At 45.1% G+C, this 17530-nt stretch overlaps 1 protein-coding gene across 1 annotated transcript in view; it reads left to right on the top strand.

The window, feature by feature from the left end:
• The window catches only part of B4GALT5 (beta-1,4-galactosyltransferase 5), a 77774-nt gene that overhangs the window by 41573 nt on the left and 18671 nt on the right, over positions 1–17530 (top strand). Inside the window, exon 2 of the mRNA XM_061437923.1 lies at positions 13547–13681. Within this exon, the coding sequence (XP_061293907.1) occupies positions 13547–13681 (135 nt within the window). The remainder of the gene's footprint in view (positions 1–13546; positions 13682–17530) is intronic.

The following is a 17530-nucleotide window of genomic DNA, read 5'->3' as shown; positions in this document are numbered from 1 at the left end:
GGGACAGGTTTTATGAACACTGAGTCACCTAAGCATAAGGAATTTAGAACTTACCTTAAAGGCTGTGGAAAGCCATTCAGAGATTAAGTGAGGGAGCAACAGGAAGATTTACGTATAATTTCTCTTCGGTTCTCCTGAGATAAAGAATAAGTGCAATTTTGGGTTCCAAAAATAAAGAATTGGGGAGTGAGGGGCATAGAATAGCCACTGAATGCTCTAAGTTTGTATGTGACCATTACCAAGGTACTTATCCCTGTATTATAGTTTATGACACGTTTAGAGAATTCTTAGTGCAGTATTACTATAACTTAGATTTAGTTGGCATTTTAGGTACATCCAAAATCAGACTTTGCCCCCAAATTTTTATTATGAAAAAAATTCAAGCATGCAGGAAAGTTAAAAGAATCACACAGTGAACACATGACCCTCCATCTAGAGTCTACAGTTTTTACCACTTTGCTTTTATTTAAGTCTGGCTTTCTTTTTCCTCTGAACCATGTAAAATTAAATTGTAAGTAGACATCAAGATATTTAAATACCTCAGCAGACATCTCTTTAAAAAATAAGGATATTCTCCTATATAACCACACTACTGTTACTGCAACTAACACAATTAACAGTACTTTCATAATGTCTTCCAGTGTCTAACCCATATCCCAACTGCCCCAGTGGTGCTGAAAGCGTTATTTATAGCTGCCCCCCCCCCCAGTCGCGTATTTTCATATTTGATTATTTACAGCTGCCCCCCCCAGTTGCGTATTTTCATATTCTATTATTTACAGCTGCCCCCCCCAGTCGCGTATTTTCATATTCGATTATTTACAGCTGCCCCCCCCAGTCGCGTATTTTCATATTTGATTATTTACAGCTGCCCTCCCCCAGTCGCGTATTTTCATATTTGATTATTTACAGCTGCCCTCCCCCAGTCGCGTATTTTCATATTTGATTATTTACAGCTGCCCCCCCAGTCGCGTATTTTCATATTTGATTATTTACAGCTGCCCCCCCCAGTCGCGTATTTTCATATTTGATTATTTACAGCTGCCCCCCCAGTCGCGTATTTTTATATTTGATTATTTACAGCTGCCCCCCCAGTCGCGTATTTTCATATTTGATTATTTACAGCTGCCCTCCCCCCCAGTCGCGTATTTTCATATTTGATTATTTACAGCTACCCCCCCCCCGTCGCGTATTTTCATATTTGATTATTTACAGCTACCCCCCCCAGTCGCGTATTTTCATATTTGATTATTTACAGCTGCCCCCCCCCCGTCGCGTATTTTCATATTTGATTATTTACAGCTGCCCCCCCCGTCGCGTATTTTCATATTCGATTATTTACAGCTGCCCCCCCAAGTCGCGTATTTTCATATTCGATTATTTACAGCTGCCCCCCTCAGTCGCATATTTTCATATTCGATTATTTACAGCTGCCCCCCCCAGTCGCGTATTTTCATATTCGATTATTTACAGCTGCCCCCCAGTCGCGTATTTTCATATTCGATTATTTACAGCTGCCCCCCCCAGTCGCGTATTTTCATATTCGATTATTTACAGCTGCCCCCCCAGTCGCGTATTTTCATATTTGATTATGTCTTTTTGGTCTCAGTCTGTAGCTGCCTGTCCCCTCCTCAACCTCCAGTACATTTTTGAAGAGTCTAGGCCAATTGTTTCATAGAATGTCCTACAATCTGGAACTGCCTGGTGTCCATTTGATGTGTTCCTTAATCCTTTGTATTTTTTATAAACCGGAAGATCGGAACTCTTGATTAGATGTAGGTTAAAAGTTTTTGGCAGGAATACTCTTAAAGGTAATGTTACCTTGTTTTAATGTTAGCGGTGCCCACTTTGATCTCTTGGTCAAGAATGCCGGTCGGCTCTCCCCATTGTAAACGTGTATTTTTGCCCTTAGCCATCAGGTGACCTGTGGGAAGTGTGTGTAATGTTCCAGAGTAGTCTCTCGAGCTTTGACCGCAGTTGACACTCTACAGCATTCCCTCATGGAGTGGGTTGGCCCTCATGTTTCTGTGGGCTTGGTGGGCCTTGCATTGCTGTAGCACGTGAGCGTCACTTAGCTGGAGAAAGAAGAGTTAACGTCTGCTCATCCTGGGTCAAGCGAAAGACAAAGCCGCTATTACAGATGACAGAAAATGAGTGCTCAGAAGACCCCTTTCTAGCACTACAGTTTGAGTTTGCTAAAGACGGACCATCTGGTCTGGAGGAAGGGCGTCATACCCACAGGGTGTTAAGGAAAGACCTTATTCTGCTGAATGTTTATGCCTCCGAGTCAAGGCATTTCCATGTGCTTTCTTTGATAATTTTTGACCTTCTGTAGAAACCACGGCTCTGATTCCATGTATTTGACAACCGGGGTGCTCATTTCAGCTAGAACGTTGCCTTCTGGAAACACTTAAATTCCCAAAGAGTAGATAACCCTATTAGTCTATTACAATCTTCTAGGCTAAAAATAATATGATTATCGTATATTATCCCCATGGGACATGGAGAATAATCTCCTTTCCAAAAGAGGATCAGGAGGGGGGACCAAAGGGCTGTCTGCGGGAAAATACTTTGGGGTCGTGGGCTTGATAGAGAGAACTTGCTTGGTCAAGTTATGACTGGAAGCCCCAGAAGTTTTAGGATGATAAAAAATCATTTGGAGGTAGGCGAAAGTAGAATAATGGTTTGGTACTGGAGAAGGCAATGGCACCCCACTCCAGTGCTCTTGCCTGGAAAATCCCACGGATGGAGGAGCCTGGTAGGCTGCAGTCCATGGTGTCACGAAGAGTCGGACACGACTGAGCGACTTGACTTTCACCTTTCCCTTTCATGCATTGGAGAAGGAAATGGCAACCCACTCCAGTGTTCTTGCCTGGAGAATCTCAGGGACGGCGGAGCATGGTGGGCTGCCGTCTATGGGGTCGCACAGAGTCGGACACAACTGAAGCGACTTAGCAGCAGTAGCAGCAACTGGGAAGATAATTTGGGTCTGGAGCAGGAAAAAGGGGGGGATCCTTAATAAGGCAAAAGCTTGGTTCTGTTTTTGTGCGCCTCACCCCATATAAATGTACGATCATTGTTTACAAAAATGAAAAGAAAGAAAAAGACCATGTCCCAAGGCAGCATTCATTCCTAGAGGCTGTTCCTAGACATTACATAGGTGCTGTGTGAAAAAGGCATTCTCAGTACTTCTGGAAACTTCGTAATTTTGGATCAATTTGAACAGATTTGGTTACTGCAAGAATTTCTACCTTTATTCTGTTTATAACATTTCATAGCTTTTACTTTTAAGGTTGTACAAGATTCTACCAGGTATATATGTCTGTTCTTTAGTTGTTGCTTTTGAGTTTTTGAGTTTTCCAAGTTTTTGTTTTTAGGAATAACAGAATTAAAACCTTTGTGCGTAGAATGTCCTTGTATTTCAGATAATTGCCTTAAAATTGCTAGATCAGAGAATATGAGTATTTTTACGGCTTTTTGTTGAACTTGCAAATAGTTTTCCCAAAGGGTTATACTGATTTACACTCACACCAGCAAAGTTTGTCAGGTATCAGTTTCATTATGTCATCTCCTGGCTTAGAGAATCTTTCTTGTATGGTTGCAGAAAAACCAGTCTGCTTCTAACTTGAGAAAACAAGGCTCCTCCACCAAATGGCCACAGCAGCAAGCTGTGTGCTGAGCTGTAATTCATTAATTTAATAAACAGATAAGTGTCTCCTATTTATCAGACATTGTAGATGGAGAAGAAGTAAGACAGTCTGTACTGGTAAGGAATTTATAGCCTGCTGGAAGAGATAAGCTCACATTTATAGGGATCATGGTAAGAGTTTATATATATCAGTTGGGAAAGAATCCAGACCACCCAAGACTAGTCTTGGGGGTGGGATGGTACCAGGAAAACGTACCATTAAAAGCACCATTAAAAATGAAAAGCGCCATTAAAGCTTCTTTGTGTGAACAGGTGTCACCCAAGCGCATTCGTACAGAGGCCAGGCGTCAGTAGCCACAGGAGGCGCTCTGCTCTCTGGCCGGTGGGACTGAGGCCAGAGAGCCTTGTTCAGGCCCAGGAGGTGGGCAGAGTCAGGCTCCCACCCGGGACACGTCTACTCACTCTGCACATTTACCCCCAGGGCACGGCCACAGTCTGTGCAGGCAACCCAGTGCCAACGGCCCCAGAAAGGTCATTTTTGATCGTCTCTGAGACAAATTTGGACATCCTTGTTTGCTCAGCCTCTCCTGCATGTGTGTGTTTCTGGAGGTTGCTAACTCACCATGCTGTTGAGAATATGGGGGGAGGGACTTCCCTGGTGGTCCAGTGGTTAAGCATCTGCCTGCTAACACAGGGGACACGGGTTCGATCCCTGCTCTGGGAAGCATCCCCCGTGCTTTGGCACTAAGTGCATGTGTCACAACTACTGAGCCTGTGCTCCAGAGCCGTGAGCTGCAGCAAGGGGCGCTGTGGCCACGAGAAGCCCATGCCCCACAGCTCGAGTAGCTGTGCTAGTAGCAGGTCGCCACAACTAGAGAAAACTCGCAGCAACAAAGACCCAGCACAGCCGTAACATAAATAAATACTCTTTTTTTTTATTTTTTAAGAACTTAAAATTTTAGAAGAAAAATTGGGGGTGGGAAGCTGAAGTTAAGCGACCACCGTAGGCTACTCAGCTAGCTAATATCTCTCAGGCAGCACTTTCATTTCTAATCTCATGTACAGTTTAATAATTTAACAGCTAACAGACTAACAGGTCAGTGGAAATGTTTACAGGGTATTTCAAAGCTGTTAATTTTTACCACTTGGACTTTTTTTTTTTTTTTTTTGAATAGCTGGGGATAATAATTAGAGAGGGTGGAAAACAAAACCTGTGTTTGATTTGGTGGTTTGTCTGCCTCAAGTGGGAACAACCGGGAAAGCAAAAAATTCGTCAAATGAAATTTTTCTCCTCAAATAACTGTTGGGATTCCTTACGGTTAATGTGTCTCGCTGCCAGCCCCCCATTTTCTTTAAATACTTTATGTGTGAAAATTGTCACACAGTTGCTCCAGAACATTAAAATAGATGTGCCAAAGGGTGTAAATTTATTGTCAAAAAAAAAATTCCTTGTGTCTTAAAAAAACAGCTTTCTTTTCCTTCTTCAGTGCTTGTCACTGTACCCACAATTTTGGATCTTCATCTCTGTCTGTATAGTATGATTATCCAGCATTTTAAGTAGATCTGAAAAGCAGAAATTTGGGATTCATTCTTGAGCCTCAAACTGGTAACAATTTTAATAAAATGTTAGGGGATGTACCATACTATGCCATAGTCAATGGTATCACCACTGAAGTGGAATATTGGAGGCGAGTCACTTATAAGAGTTTGACGTAAAGATTCAGATGGAAAGAATCAGTGAGCAAAGTGTGATGACAGCAGCGTCCCTGGGCGTCTAGAACCTGGGAGACAAGGGAACATATTTGCTAAAAACCTGGATTCTGGAGGCAAAGAGCTGTTGGGAAGTCTTGGCTCCAAATTGTCAAGTTACTTATCCACACCTCAGTCCCTCCATCTATGAAATGAGAGTAATAACCTATTTCTCCGTTTACTGTGAGGATGAGATGAGATAAGGCATGAAGCGTTTAGAAAGGCACTGGCACACAGAGACTCAAGACACGAATTGCTTTTTACAGGAATCCATCTCTTTATGAGCAGAATAAGTTGGCTCATTCTTCACAGAACACCTGTGTGTGGAGCAGTGGGCACTGACCGTCTGATCTGGGGGGAGCAGTCAGTTTATTTTTCAGGTTCTGGTTTATCTCAGAAAATCGTGGTCCAGAAAGGCTGTGCGAGTTCTGCAGCTGGTCTAGCATGACAGAAATCAGACGTCAGCGCTCCCGTGACATATTCAGTCCTTGTTTCCCCTTGATTTTTGTTGTGTCTCCTTTGGGTATTTTATGGACGGGGCAGGAAGAGGGAGTGAGCGGCCTTCCTGTCTTCTTCTATGTACTCCTTTTCTGCTCTGTTCCCTTTATATTCTCTCCCTTTCCCCATCCTTTATTTTGAAGTCACATGAATGTGAATGGGGTACAAGCCTTGGTTCATAGATCTGTTCCGTTCTTTTCCTGGAATGTACTCGACCCTGTTAGAAATCACACATTGGGTGGGCTGTAGGAGGTGTTCAGAAGAAAGATGCCAGACGTGAGCCAATCCCCAGAAAACGCCTAGTCTGATGGGCCCACACTGGACACCAGACTCACCTTTGCGCCCCGCCCCCACGAGCTCTCCCCAGCTGTGTATCAGGAGTTGTTGTTCAGTCGTGTCTGACTCTGTGAGCCCGTGGACTGCAGCATGCCAGGCTCCTCTGTCCTTCACTATCTCCTGGAGTTTGCTCAGATTCATGTACATTGAGTCAGTGATGCTCTCTACCATCTCATCCTCTGCTCTCTGCTGCCTGCTTCTCCTTTTGCCCTCAGTCTTTGCCAGCAGCAGGATCTTTCCCAATGAATCAGCTCTGCACATCAGGTGGCCAAAGTATTGGAGCTTCAGCATCAGTCCTTCCAGTGAATATTCAGGGTTGATTTCCTTTAAGATTGACTGGTTTGATCTCCTTGCAGTCCAAGGGGCTCTCAAGAGTCTTCTCCAGCACCACAGTTCCAAAGCATAAATTCTTTGGCACTCAGCCAAAGTGTCTTTATGGTCCAACTCTCACATCTGCACGTGACTACGGGAAAAATCATAGCTTTGACTAGATGGACCTTTGTCGGCAAACTGATGTGTCTGCTTTTTAATACGCTGTCTAAGTTTGTCATAGAGTTCATTCTAAGGAGCAAGCGTCTTTTAATTTTGTGGCTGCAGTCACCGTCCTCAGTGATTTTGGAGCCCAAGAGAATAAAATCTGTCACTGCTTCCACTTTTTCCCTGTTTTCCATGAAGCAATGGGACCGGTATCAGTAGTACTGGCTTTATATCCTGACGTCTTCCCTCCATCTGCCCACTTCAAGATTTGGCAGACAGAGGAATGATTCCTCCTGCTGCTTCATCTAGAGAGAAAATATATTTTTGGTGAGATTTGGCACCCAACTTGTAGTAACCAAATGGGACTCTGCGTACGGTGCCTTGTTCAGTTCTTCCAAAGCGGTTCCTCCTGTTAAGGAGCTGAGTTCTGTCTGCTGAAAAGCTCAGTCTTTGATTCAGAGCCGTGAGTTTGAGCAGGGAGTGTGTATTTGCTGGTTTTGACTGATTCCTACTAGTTGGCCCCCCTGAAATCTGATCCTGGACTATTTCTTCAATGCCAGGCCCCTAAGTACAGTGCCAAAGCCCTTTGTGATCCGCTCCCCTCTGCTTTCCTCTCCACCCCGCCTACCCCAGCCTCCTGTTTTTGCCATACGTACCCTTCATTCCTGCCATACCCAACTGCTTTTCGTCCCTCAGATGCCTCTTTCTCGCTGTGTGCCCCTGCATCTGTGCCCTTCCCTTCCCTGTTTCAGCGTTCATACTTCTAGATCATCTCCTAGAGGTCACCTCTCCTCGGGAGTGTTTTCTGACACCCCGCCACCCTCACGGTGTGAGCTATAGCTCCTCACCCGGGCTCCCTCACAGTGAGCACCGGTTGCAGTTTCCTTGTCTGGCTGTCACTCAAGATTCTGGCAAGGACTGCATCTTATTTATAATTACCATTCTTTTCACATAGTAGAGGGCGGTTCCTGGCATGTGGCAGGGGTATAATGTTTACCTGGTTTGCCTTTCATCTCTTTCTTCCTATAAAATATGTATGTGCCTAAAAGTTCACCGTATTTCTGTATCAGCATAAGACATACACGCATGTGCACGCACCTGCACACACATACGTACACGCTGTTGCTCTTTGCTTTTTTCCAGGTAACAATATATCCTAGAAATTAGTTCATGGGTTTTCCTCAATCCTTTTTTTTTTTTTTCGTAAATTTATCAAAGTATAGCATACATATTAAATTGTGCACAAATAAATGAACAGCTTGATGACTTTTTCCAAAAGGAGTATACCTGTGAAACCAGTATCCAGGTCAGGAAATAAAAGGCGACCAGAAGCCCCCTCCCAAACCACCCCCCCAACACACCCCCACTCCTGCCCTAGATACCTCTTCCCAGGCTTCTGACACTACAGATTAGTCATGCCTCTTTCAGGCCCTGTGTACATAGAATTCATGTGTTGCATGAGAGACGCATCCGTGTGGTTGCATATAGTTGTAGTTGATCTCTTCTAGTGGCTGTGTCAGAGAAGGCAATGGCACCCCACTCCAGTACTCTTGCCTGGAAAATCCCATGGACGGAGGAGCCTGGTGGGCTGCAGTCCATGGGGTCACAAAGAGTCGGACACGACTGAGCGACTTCACTTTCACTTTTCACTTTCATGCATTGGAGAAGGAAATGGCAACCCACTCCAGTGTTCTTGCCTGGAGAATCCCAGGGATGGGGGAGCCTGGTGGGCTGCCGTCTCTGGGGTTGCACAGAGTCGGACACGACTGAAGCGACTTAGCAGTAGCAGCAGTGCAGTGTGTTAAGGAGCATTACAAAACCAAGCAACTTAGTGGGGACCAAGCGTAAGTGAAGTCTCTCAGTTGTGTCCGACTCTTGGCTATACGGTCCTTGAAATTCTGGGGCCAGATTACTGGAGTGGGTAGCCGTTCCCTTCTCCAGGGGATCTTCCCAACCCAGGGATCGAACCCAGGTCTCCCACATTGCAGGTAGATTCTTTACCAGCTGAGCCACCAGAGAAGCCTAAGAATACTGGAGTGGGTAGCCTATCCCTTCCCCAGGGGATCTTCCTGACCCAGGAATTGAAGCGGGGTCTCCTGCATTTTAGGCGGATTCTTTACCAGCTGAGCTACCAGGAGCAAGAGTACCAGAGAACATTTTTAGGGAAAATGTTATCTGTTTGGCAGCTCTGCTCGGTTGGTACAAAGGAATTGCTGAACTTTTCTTCGTGACCAGGTTCATGTAATGAAGCTGGTTAACTCAAAACATTTTAAGTTCCTCTCATAGTGGAGTAGGGAGCTAATCACAAGAGAAAAGCTTGAAATCCCATATCCATGCACAGCTGAGTTCAGAAGGCTCCACTGTTCGTTGTCCCAACTTAGATATTCATGTATTCAAGTACTTATTCTCCATCCTCTGTGTTCCAGACACACTGTTCCTGCCACCAGCGGCATAGATCCTGCCCTCACCGAGCTCACATTCTAGAGGGAGATAACACGACAGATTAAGAAAAGGTGTCATATGTTAAATAAAAGAATAAAGCCGGAAAGGAATGGGGGGTGCACACACACACGTGTTGGGTGTTGGCGTTAAGACACAGATTTTAAAGGGTAGTCAAGAAAAAGGGATGGCTTTCTTAATTCTGTTTACCTTACCCAGCCAGATGTAATGAACATTAACGATACACATTTAGGTTAAAATTATGAGCTTTTTAAGTATATAGACTCCAGTATATAGACTCCTCTAATTGTGTCAATTCCTCTTGGGTTCATTGTGTCAATTTATTTTGCTTTTAAGCCGAAATGTCAGATTTCATTATCTAGTGAGGAATTTTTTATGAGTCAGAGTCATTTATTAACCTGTGTGTTCAAGTGAAAACGGTGTTCCCTGACTCTTAAGGATGTGGAGGCCGCCTGGAATTCTGATGGAGGGAGGAGAGGATGCCTTTCCATTAGGGTGCCCACTGCTCTGCTCCCGGAAGCTCTCCAGTTAAAACCGTGGCCCAAGGCTGCCTCCATGGGCACCTGGATGGAAATTTCCGATTATGTAAACCTGAAAGGGGCTTATTCTCTCAGCTGAGTTATGATCACAGGAGATACCTCAATCTAGAAGCGGGGGCAGGACAGTAATTACCATTTCTCATGAAAGTGTAAAAAAGCTACAAGTAAGCCTGAATTTGTAGTAAATGTTATTTTAGCATGTATCACAGGGCAAGGGAGCTGCCCTGGGCAACGGTGGATTAGGTAATTCAGCATCTCTGTCGTAGGATTTCTTTGGCTCTGAGCTGTTGCATATTTGCATCTCCAAGAGGGGGCTCGAATTGTTGACAGCGCTTTGGTAACAGATGGCTCTGGGCCCATCAGACTGCACCTGGCTCACTGTCGGCATGGGCCACACACTCTTCGTCAAGTGTGGACCCCTGGGCTGAAATCCAGAGCAGCCCAGGACAGTGAGTGAAGTCATGGTGATTCCAGGAAGAGAGCGGGTAGGGTGGTTAACAGAGGAAGCGGGGCTGTTTAGCATGAAGTTACAGGTTAGGCGGGGTGGGTGTGAGCCTGGTTAACAGTGTCTGTTTTCCGATATCTGAAGGGTAGGAAAGGAACTTGACTCTTCCGTCAGAGGGCAGGATGAGAACCAGTGCTTAAAAGCGGCTGGAAAACATTTTGGACCCAACCCAAGGTGGAGTTTTTTCTGAAGATGGCTCTAATGTACAGACTGACTGCGTTCTCAGAAGACACAGTTTTTGGGTGGTGTGTCTGAGGAGGTATTGAAAAGTGTTCTTTAAAATCCCATCCAACCCTGAGTCTATGAATCTGTGATTATTTTCTTTGGCAAAAATTTGCTTCTCTGGCTTTTTTTTTTTTAGCCTTTTGCTAATTCCTGTGGAGAGTTTACAAAAAGCATCAATAATATGTGGTTTGTGTAATTTGTTAATTGAATGACAAGATGAACACATGAGACAGTTGTTAGCAAACTAAGACAAAATATAAACAAAAGGCACATTTTTGAATACCACAGAAATCCTAGAAGGGGAAGCCTGGAGAAGTAGCTACACTGGGGTTTGAAGGATTAATGAGATCAGCAGAAGCCCAGGCACGAAGGCCAGAGACGCAGAAGGCTTTTGAGGAGGAGCTGTGTGGGTATATCTGTAATTAAGAAAGATCCGCCCGGCAGCTTTGTGTAGGAGATAAAGACTTGATTGCCATCTTCTTAAGAGCTATAGTTTAAGTCATGTGGGTGTGAAATCTCTGAAGGACAGGTGGCTAGAACACGGATGAGCAAGTTCTTAAGCTTAGCGGTTAGAGCATAGTTAGACCTGGTTCAGATCCATCCCTCAGTGACCTTGGAGAAGCAAGGTGGAGAAACTGAAGCCTAGAAGTCAACCCTGAGTCGGATAGTATTACTTGCCTCTTAGGTTATGAGGATTAAGTGAGATAAAGACTTAAGTGCTCAATATGTGTTACTCACTATTACTGATTATGTAGCTGAAGTTCCCTACCTAGAGCGGTGATTCTGGAAACGTGCTCGTCTGCCCAGCCACATGGGTGTCACCTGTGAGCTTGTTACAGGCGCAAGTTCATGGGCGCCACTCAGACTTAGGGAATTAGGGTCTGGGGGTGGGTGGGAGGTGTAGGAACCGGCTCTCCAGGCGATAGGCAGGGAAAGGTTTGAGAACAGCCCTAGGGGAATCGAACAGAACTAGATAGGGAGGGAGTTGTTGTTGTTTTTCCCCCCTCATTTATTTATTTTTATATTGTATTGTTCTCTGCCATACATCAACATGGATCAGTCATAGGTTTAGAGTTTTTTAAAGAAGGGCTAACAATGGTATTCTTTACAGTGGAGAGGATAAAAAGCTCAGAGAAGATGAAATTTGGGGGAAAAGAGGTAGTGTGTATTTTTTGCAGTGCCTGACAGCTTTACACAGGTGTTCAATAAATATTTGTCTTTATATTATTGAAGACAGCTGGTTTAATAGTATGCTGGGGATGGAAGGAAGATTTGGTGTAATATGTATAATATACATAACATATAGCCTAAGTGATGAAAAAATATATATTTACTGCAGAACCACATGAGAAATACGATACTGGATGAAGTTTAAATCTTAGATTTAACTGCCTGCCTACTGTGGCCAGGCAAGCTGCTCTCTCGTAAATAGAAAGTGAGGTGCTGCTCTTTGTTTGCTGAGGCTTCACAGCATTGTACTTTCTTTGAGGATTTGAAGCTGTTCCTCCCCCCACTCTCCCACCCCCTGCCGCCCCGACCCGGGAAACTTTTTTATGCTACAAGAGAGTTAACACTGTGTCTGATCTCTCTGGCCACGCCAAGAGTTAAGCATGCCCTTGTCTTCCGGTCACTGCCAGGCCTCATGTGAAACTGCTCCCTCATTTCTGAACATTGACTTCTCTTGTTAATTATTCGACGGCTCTGGGTTTACCTTAGAGAAGATCAAAAGCTTTTACATCCCGGTTACAGTGGGCCGCCTGGGGCTTTCCACATCCAGCGTTGTGCCGGATGACTTGTCCGTCCCCGCCCCCCATCGCCAGCACAAGCACCGACCACGTAGCTGGAAATAAATTGACTTCTAAGCTTCATCCACTTAGTCCTTATTTACTGCCCATTATGTGCAGGACACTGTGATAATAATGAGACAGTGTCCACAAAACATGTCTTGCTGAAGAGCCAGGACCGCCTGAGGCCGTGTGGATTGAGTCTGGAGGAGAGGCCGGGGCTGTCTGTTGCGTACCTGCCTGGAGCCTGGTTGGAGGTCAGCCAAGTGTTCAGACGAGCCCTAGCACACGCCAGAGTCCAGACTTAGAAACATGCCGTCCCCTCAGCCCCTTTCACAGTGACTGGTGAGGGAAACGTGAATAAATTAGAATGGCTGGTGAAGAAGCTATGTTTATAAACCTTACAGTTTCTTTCAAATACATAGCATTTGAGATTGCAGACAGAGTGCAGGAATTATACTAGAGATGGGCTAATTTCATGCTGTAGAGAGACTTCAGGAAAACCCGAGGGGAGGTTGCTTTCCAAAGATGATGGTGATTGGGCAGTTAATCTGTTGAGTATATGTTTTTGTTTGTTTCGCCTTGTTTTTATTGAGCTGTAACTTGCATATAACATTCTTTTAGTTTCAGATGCACAACATGATGGATGTTTTTATGTATCATGAAGGAAATCTGTTTTAATTGACACCCAGATCAAGCCACTTGCTCCTTTTCCATTGCTGTGAACTTTGGGGCTGAGGCGGATGGATAGTGAGGACTGCTAGCATTTGCTAGCATTCTTTCATTATCTTCTTTCTCTCCAAATAGTGCAAAAAAAAAAAAAAAAAGTAGCTGGAGCCTTCATCACTGCTTTTAAAAGATAGCCAGGACCAGACCTACATCTAAGTGATTCCAGAAGGCAGGGCAGTTGGTGGTTTCCTTTCTCTGAGGATAACCAGTGAGTCTGAGAATGTGAATTTAAAAAGAGCAGAGATCTTTTTCAGAATGTTTTAATTGATCCAAAAGGTCTTTCTGATCATATCAGGGCTAGAATACTGCTTGGGTATTTGAAGTTCAGGTAGAATATAATTTTTTAAAGCTGTCGAATATGGATAGATATTCCCCTAAGTCCTACTAGCTACCCAAGGAAGATCAGTGCCCTGAAAACTTAGAACCCAGTATGGAAAAGAGAAGTTATGGCCTTGTAGAACCTTAGCGCCTAAAGACGTTTCAGAAAGAAAAGGGGGAAAAGGAAAGAAACTCAGAGTAATGCGGTTTTTTGGTGTGTTTTCTGTTACTGACTGCTTCTGAATTAACCCCCTTTCGTCCCCTTCTGTTTCCACAGTGAACACCTACCTCTTCATGATGCAGGCCCAAGGCATCCTCATCCGGGACAACATGCGGACCATCGGCGCGCAGGTGTACGAGCAGGTGGTCCGAAGCGCCTACGCCAAGAGGAACAGCAGTGTGAATGACTCAGGTGCGTTTCAGTAAAGGGGGTCTGCTCAGAATGTCTCCTCCCAGAAGAGGGACATGTGCGTCAAATAATTCTCTTCGATGGAAAAAACGTGCATTGTGGAGGAGGGGAAGGTTTGACTGAGTCTTAGGTTATCATCAAAAGAAGCTGTTGCCAAAGGAGTCCTTGTTTGTTCTGTGGACAGTATGTTAAGGGTGACCGGTTGACTCCACTTTAACTTCGTGAAGAGTATCTTTCAAGAGCCCCCCTTTTTGTGTAGTTGCCCTAAGTAGGCAGATTAAGCATGAATCTTTAGGGCACCAGAAAGGCAGGAGCACCAAAAATATTTAGAAAATAATTTGATTTCAAAAAATATATCCATACAGCCTGTGAGGAAAAATAGGTTGGTTGGACTTGACCTGCACATATTTTATGGGTTAGCATCGTGGGGTTCGTTGGTTGGACTTGACCTGCAGTTATCTTACGGGTTAGCGTTGCGGGGTTTGTTGGTTGGACTTGACCTGCAGTTATTTTACGGGTTAGCGCTGCGGGGTTCGTTGGTTTTGTTTTCGCACTCCATGTGGTGCTGGTGTGCCCACGGTGCTTTCAGAGCTAGTCTGGTCCTGGCGGCCACACAGGAAGAATTGCACCATCTCGTCCCTTCCTTCAGATGCTCCTCGAACTTGGCCAGCCCAGTAGGCCCGGTTCACCTTGTTGTGTCTAAATGCTTTAGTTGAAACTTAACAAACTTCCATTTCGTAATCATCAGGCAGTCTGGGACAGGTTCCACAAATTATAAAAGTGACTTCAGGAAGAGAAATTGAATGGATCACCTAGTTTGCCTTCCTTGGTCAGGTGTGATTTTCACCTGGTGGTTGAATGCCAGTTGCATGCCCGTGTTTGGTGGTCAGACTCATTTAGCTTTGAAGAAGGCTTTTCAGATTATTCAGCTTAGCAGCAGTGACAGACCCCAGACTGAACATTTCCGCCTCAGTTTTTGGAACTTGGACCTGTAGCTTTTATTATCTTTTAAGTGCTAATTATGTAATGAGAGAAAAAGAACACCAAGGTTAGATGGCTTGCCTAACATTATATTGTTAGAACTTGAACCTGAATTGTAGGTTTGACTTTAGCTATTTTTTACAAAAGACTATACATAGCAAGTTCTTTTTGAGAGAAAGCTGTCTTTTTTTATGTCTTTTTAACTCTTCCAAAAATTGAACAGAGGAAGTATTTCCAGATGGTTAAATGGGTCTTCGTGAAGCATCTCCAATCTCCAGCCAGGGATGGTTTTTATTTAGAAAATGGATTTTGAAATTTCAGTTTACTTCGAATTCATGATTTACCTCTTATTTCTTTAACTGAGGACTAATGTGCTTTCCCTGCGGCTTCTTACTGATCTCACTCAAGCCTAGAATTATAAAACACATACATTTTTCAAAATACTTTGCTCCAACTCAACCCTTTGTTCCTCTCTAGTAAGTTCTAAGATTATCCGGAACTCACTGAAGAATGTGTAATTGCTTTGCAAATGTTGCAAATGAGAATTCTGTGGTGTTGGGATCTCAAGAGGAAGCACTGCCTCTGAAAGGGAAGTTCAGTCCTGAGAACTGACCACGTCCTAATGTATCAGTCTGCCCTGCTGGCCGGTTTAGCAGTGACCAAGCACCACAGATTAGTAAACTGATAAGCTTCGATACTTCCTTTCTTCTGGCGTGCATGCTGAAAGTCGCTTTAGAGATGTCCGACTCTTTGCAACCCCACGGACTCTAGCCCATCAGGCTCCTCTGTCCATGGGGATTCTCCAGGCAAGGATACTGGAGTGGGTTGCCATGCCCTCCTTCAGGGGGTCTTCCCAACCCAGGGATCCAACCTGTGGTTCTTAGGTCTCCTACGCTGGCAGGTGGGTTCTTTACCACTAACCACCACCTGGGAAGCCCTTCTTTCTTCTTAAAAGTTTGCAAAGAGCAGGCCGTCAACTTTTCAGAACTTTCCAGCCACGTTATGGCCTCAGGACGAATGGCCTGAGGCCTGCCCCGTGCCTAGAAGAGGAGTCACTGTAGCTCCTGAAGTCAAGGGAAAAGCTGAGCACGGTTCATCGTTTGTGGCACTCAGTGTGAAAAAGATCCCACACTCATCGTCTCGCTTGATTTGCGTATGGTTCCCTTGGGTAGGCAGGATTTTACTTCCATTTTTCCCATGTACACGTAATCTTGGGGGTGTTGGTGTGGTTTGGTCACGTGACTGTCCCTAAATCCCGCCCCAAACCTGCTTCTGGTTGTGTGATGACTCTTTTGACTGAAGAATGAAGCCATTCAGAGCTCTTTCCCCATGTCACTCTGGATAACGAAGTGAGTATGGTATCCTGACCTTTACTCTGTCCGAGTATTCAGGCCTCTCCAAGGTCAGAGCGTGCTGGGGCTTCTCGCTGGGCCATTGACGAGCTGGTCTGCTTTCTCTCAAAGTTAGAGGGCGTGGAGCAGGTCTCTGTCCCCCCGCCACTGCCGGTCTTGCAACACAAGCTCATGTTAATTCCCTGAGGGCTTGTCACCCTAGAAGCTGAGCAGAGAGTGAGTTAGCCTCTTGGAAGGCTTATCCAGGGACCCATTATTATTTGAACTTGCACGTGTTTATCTTCAAATTCAGTTCAGTTCAGTCGCTCAGTCGTGTCCGACTCTTTGCGACCCCATGAATCGCAGCACACCAGGCCTCCCTGTCCATCACCAACTCCCGGAGTTCACTCAAACTCATGTCCATCGAGTCAGTGATGCCATCCAGCCATCTCATCCTCTGTCGTCCCCTTCTCCTCCCGCCCCCAATCCCTCCCAGCATCAGGGTCTTTTCCAGTGAGTCAGCTCTTCACATGAGGTGGCCAAAGTTCTGGAGCTTCAGCTTCAGCATCATTCCTTCTAAAGAACCATCCGCTAAAATCACTCTTCCCGGCATCACTTGGGTCAGACTAGGTAAGCATCCATTTTGAGTTTAACGTGTCTCTTTTCCTCGTAAATTGTAAGTCTTTGTCGTTGGGACCTGATTATGATGGGGTTCACACTTTGTTTGCATTATCTCATGGCCTCCTCACGAGAGCTCAGGAAGATAACCGCCGTGTCCCCGTTTTAGGGGCAAAGGGGTCAGAGCACATGAGTTTTAGGACTCCGCGCCATGGCGGGGTTGGGACTCACTGACCTCTGAACCCCAGCAGCGCCCTCCTTGCCTGTGTCGTCTTTGTGCCCCCTGTGCCTGGTACCCTGCCTCACACACAGGAGGCACAGAGTAAATGATTTTTGAGTGCACAAGTGGATAGATTTAACAAGGAAACCCACCTTTAAATGTTGTAACCTAGATCTGAGATTACCATCTTGATTGGCCTCTGCGTTATTGGCACATCCTTGGTGACTAAATGTTGAAGAGGCAATATCATTTCATTGCAGCTTATCCAGTAAAAACCAACTCTTTTTTAAAATTCATTTCAAAGTCGTTTTCTGCCTAGCACAGTCAGAGAGAGCGTTTGGGACCTAAAGCTGCTGAGATAGCCAGATGACCATCACTGCTGACCCGGCCACTCTCACCAGGGGCTTGGTGAGAGTGGCCTGGCTGAGATAGTTGTGAACTGTGTTGACCCACCCCGAAAAAAGTGCTGTTGAACACTTCCACGTTCAGAGGTCTTCAGGAGGCCAAGTGTGGCTGAAAAGCTTAGTGTATCGTTGAAGTAATGCCAGCTTTCTTCACCCTTGAAAGCAAACAAGGCTGCTGCCAAAAAAGAACATACCTTAAGAGATCAGGACCGTTACCTGGAAATAGCCTGAAATAGGGCTTCCCTGGTGGCTCAGTGGGTAAAGAACCCACCTGCAATGCAGGAGACCCGGATTCTAT

Source organism: Bos javanicus, chromosome 13 (genome assembly GCF_032452875.1).
Source record: "Bos javanicus breed banteng chromosome 13, ARS-OSU_banteng_1.0, whole genome shotgun sequence".
NCBI classification, from domain to species: Eukaryota; Metazoa; Chordata; class Mammalia; order Artiodactyla; family Bovidae; genus Bos; species Bos javanicus.
Note: the sequence above shows the minus strand (reverse complement) of the source record. Positions and strands in the feature narration are given on the sequence as shown.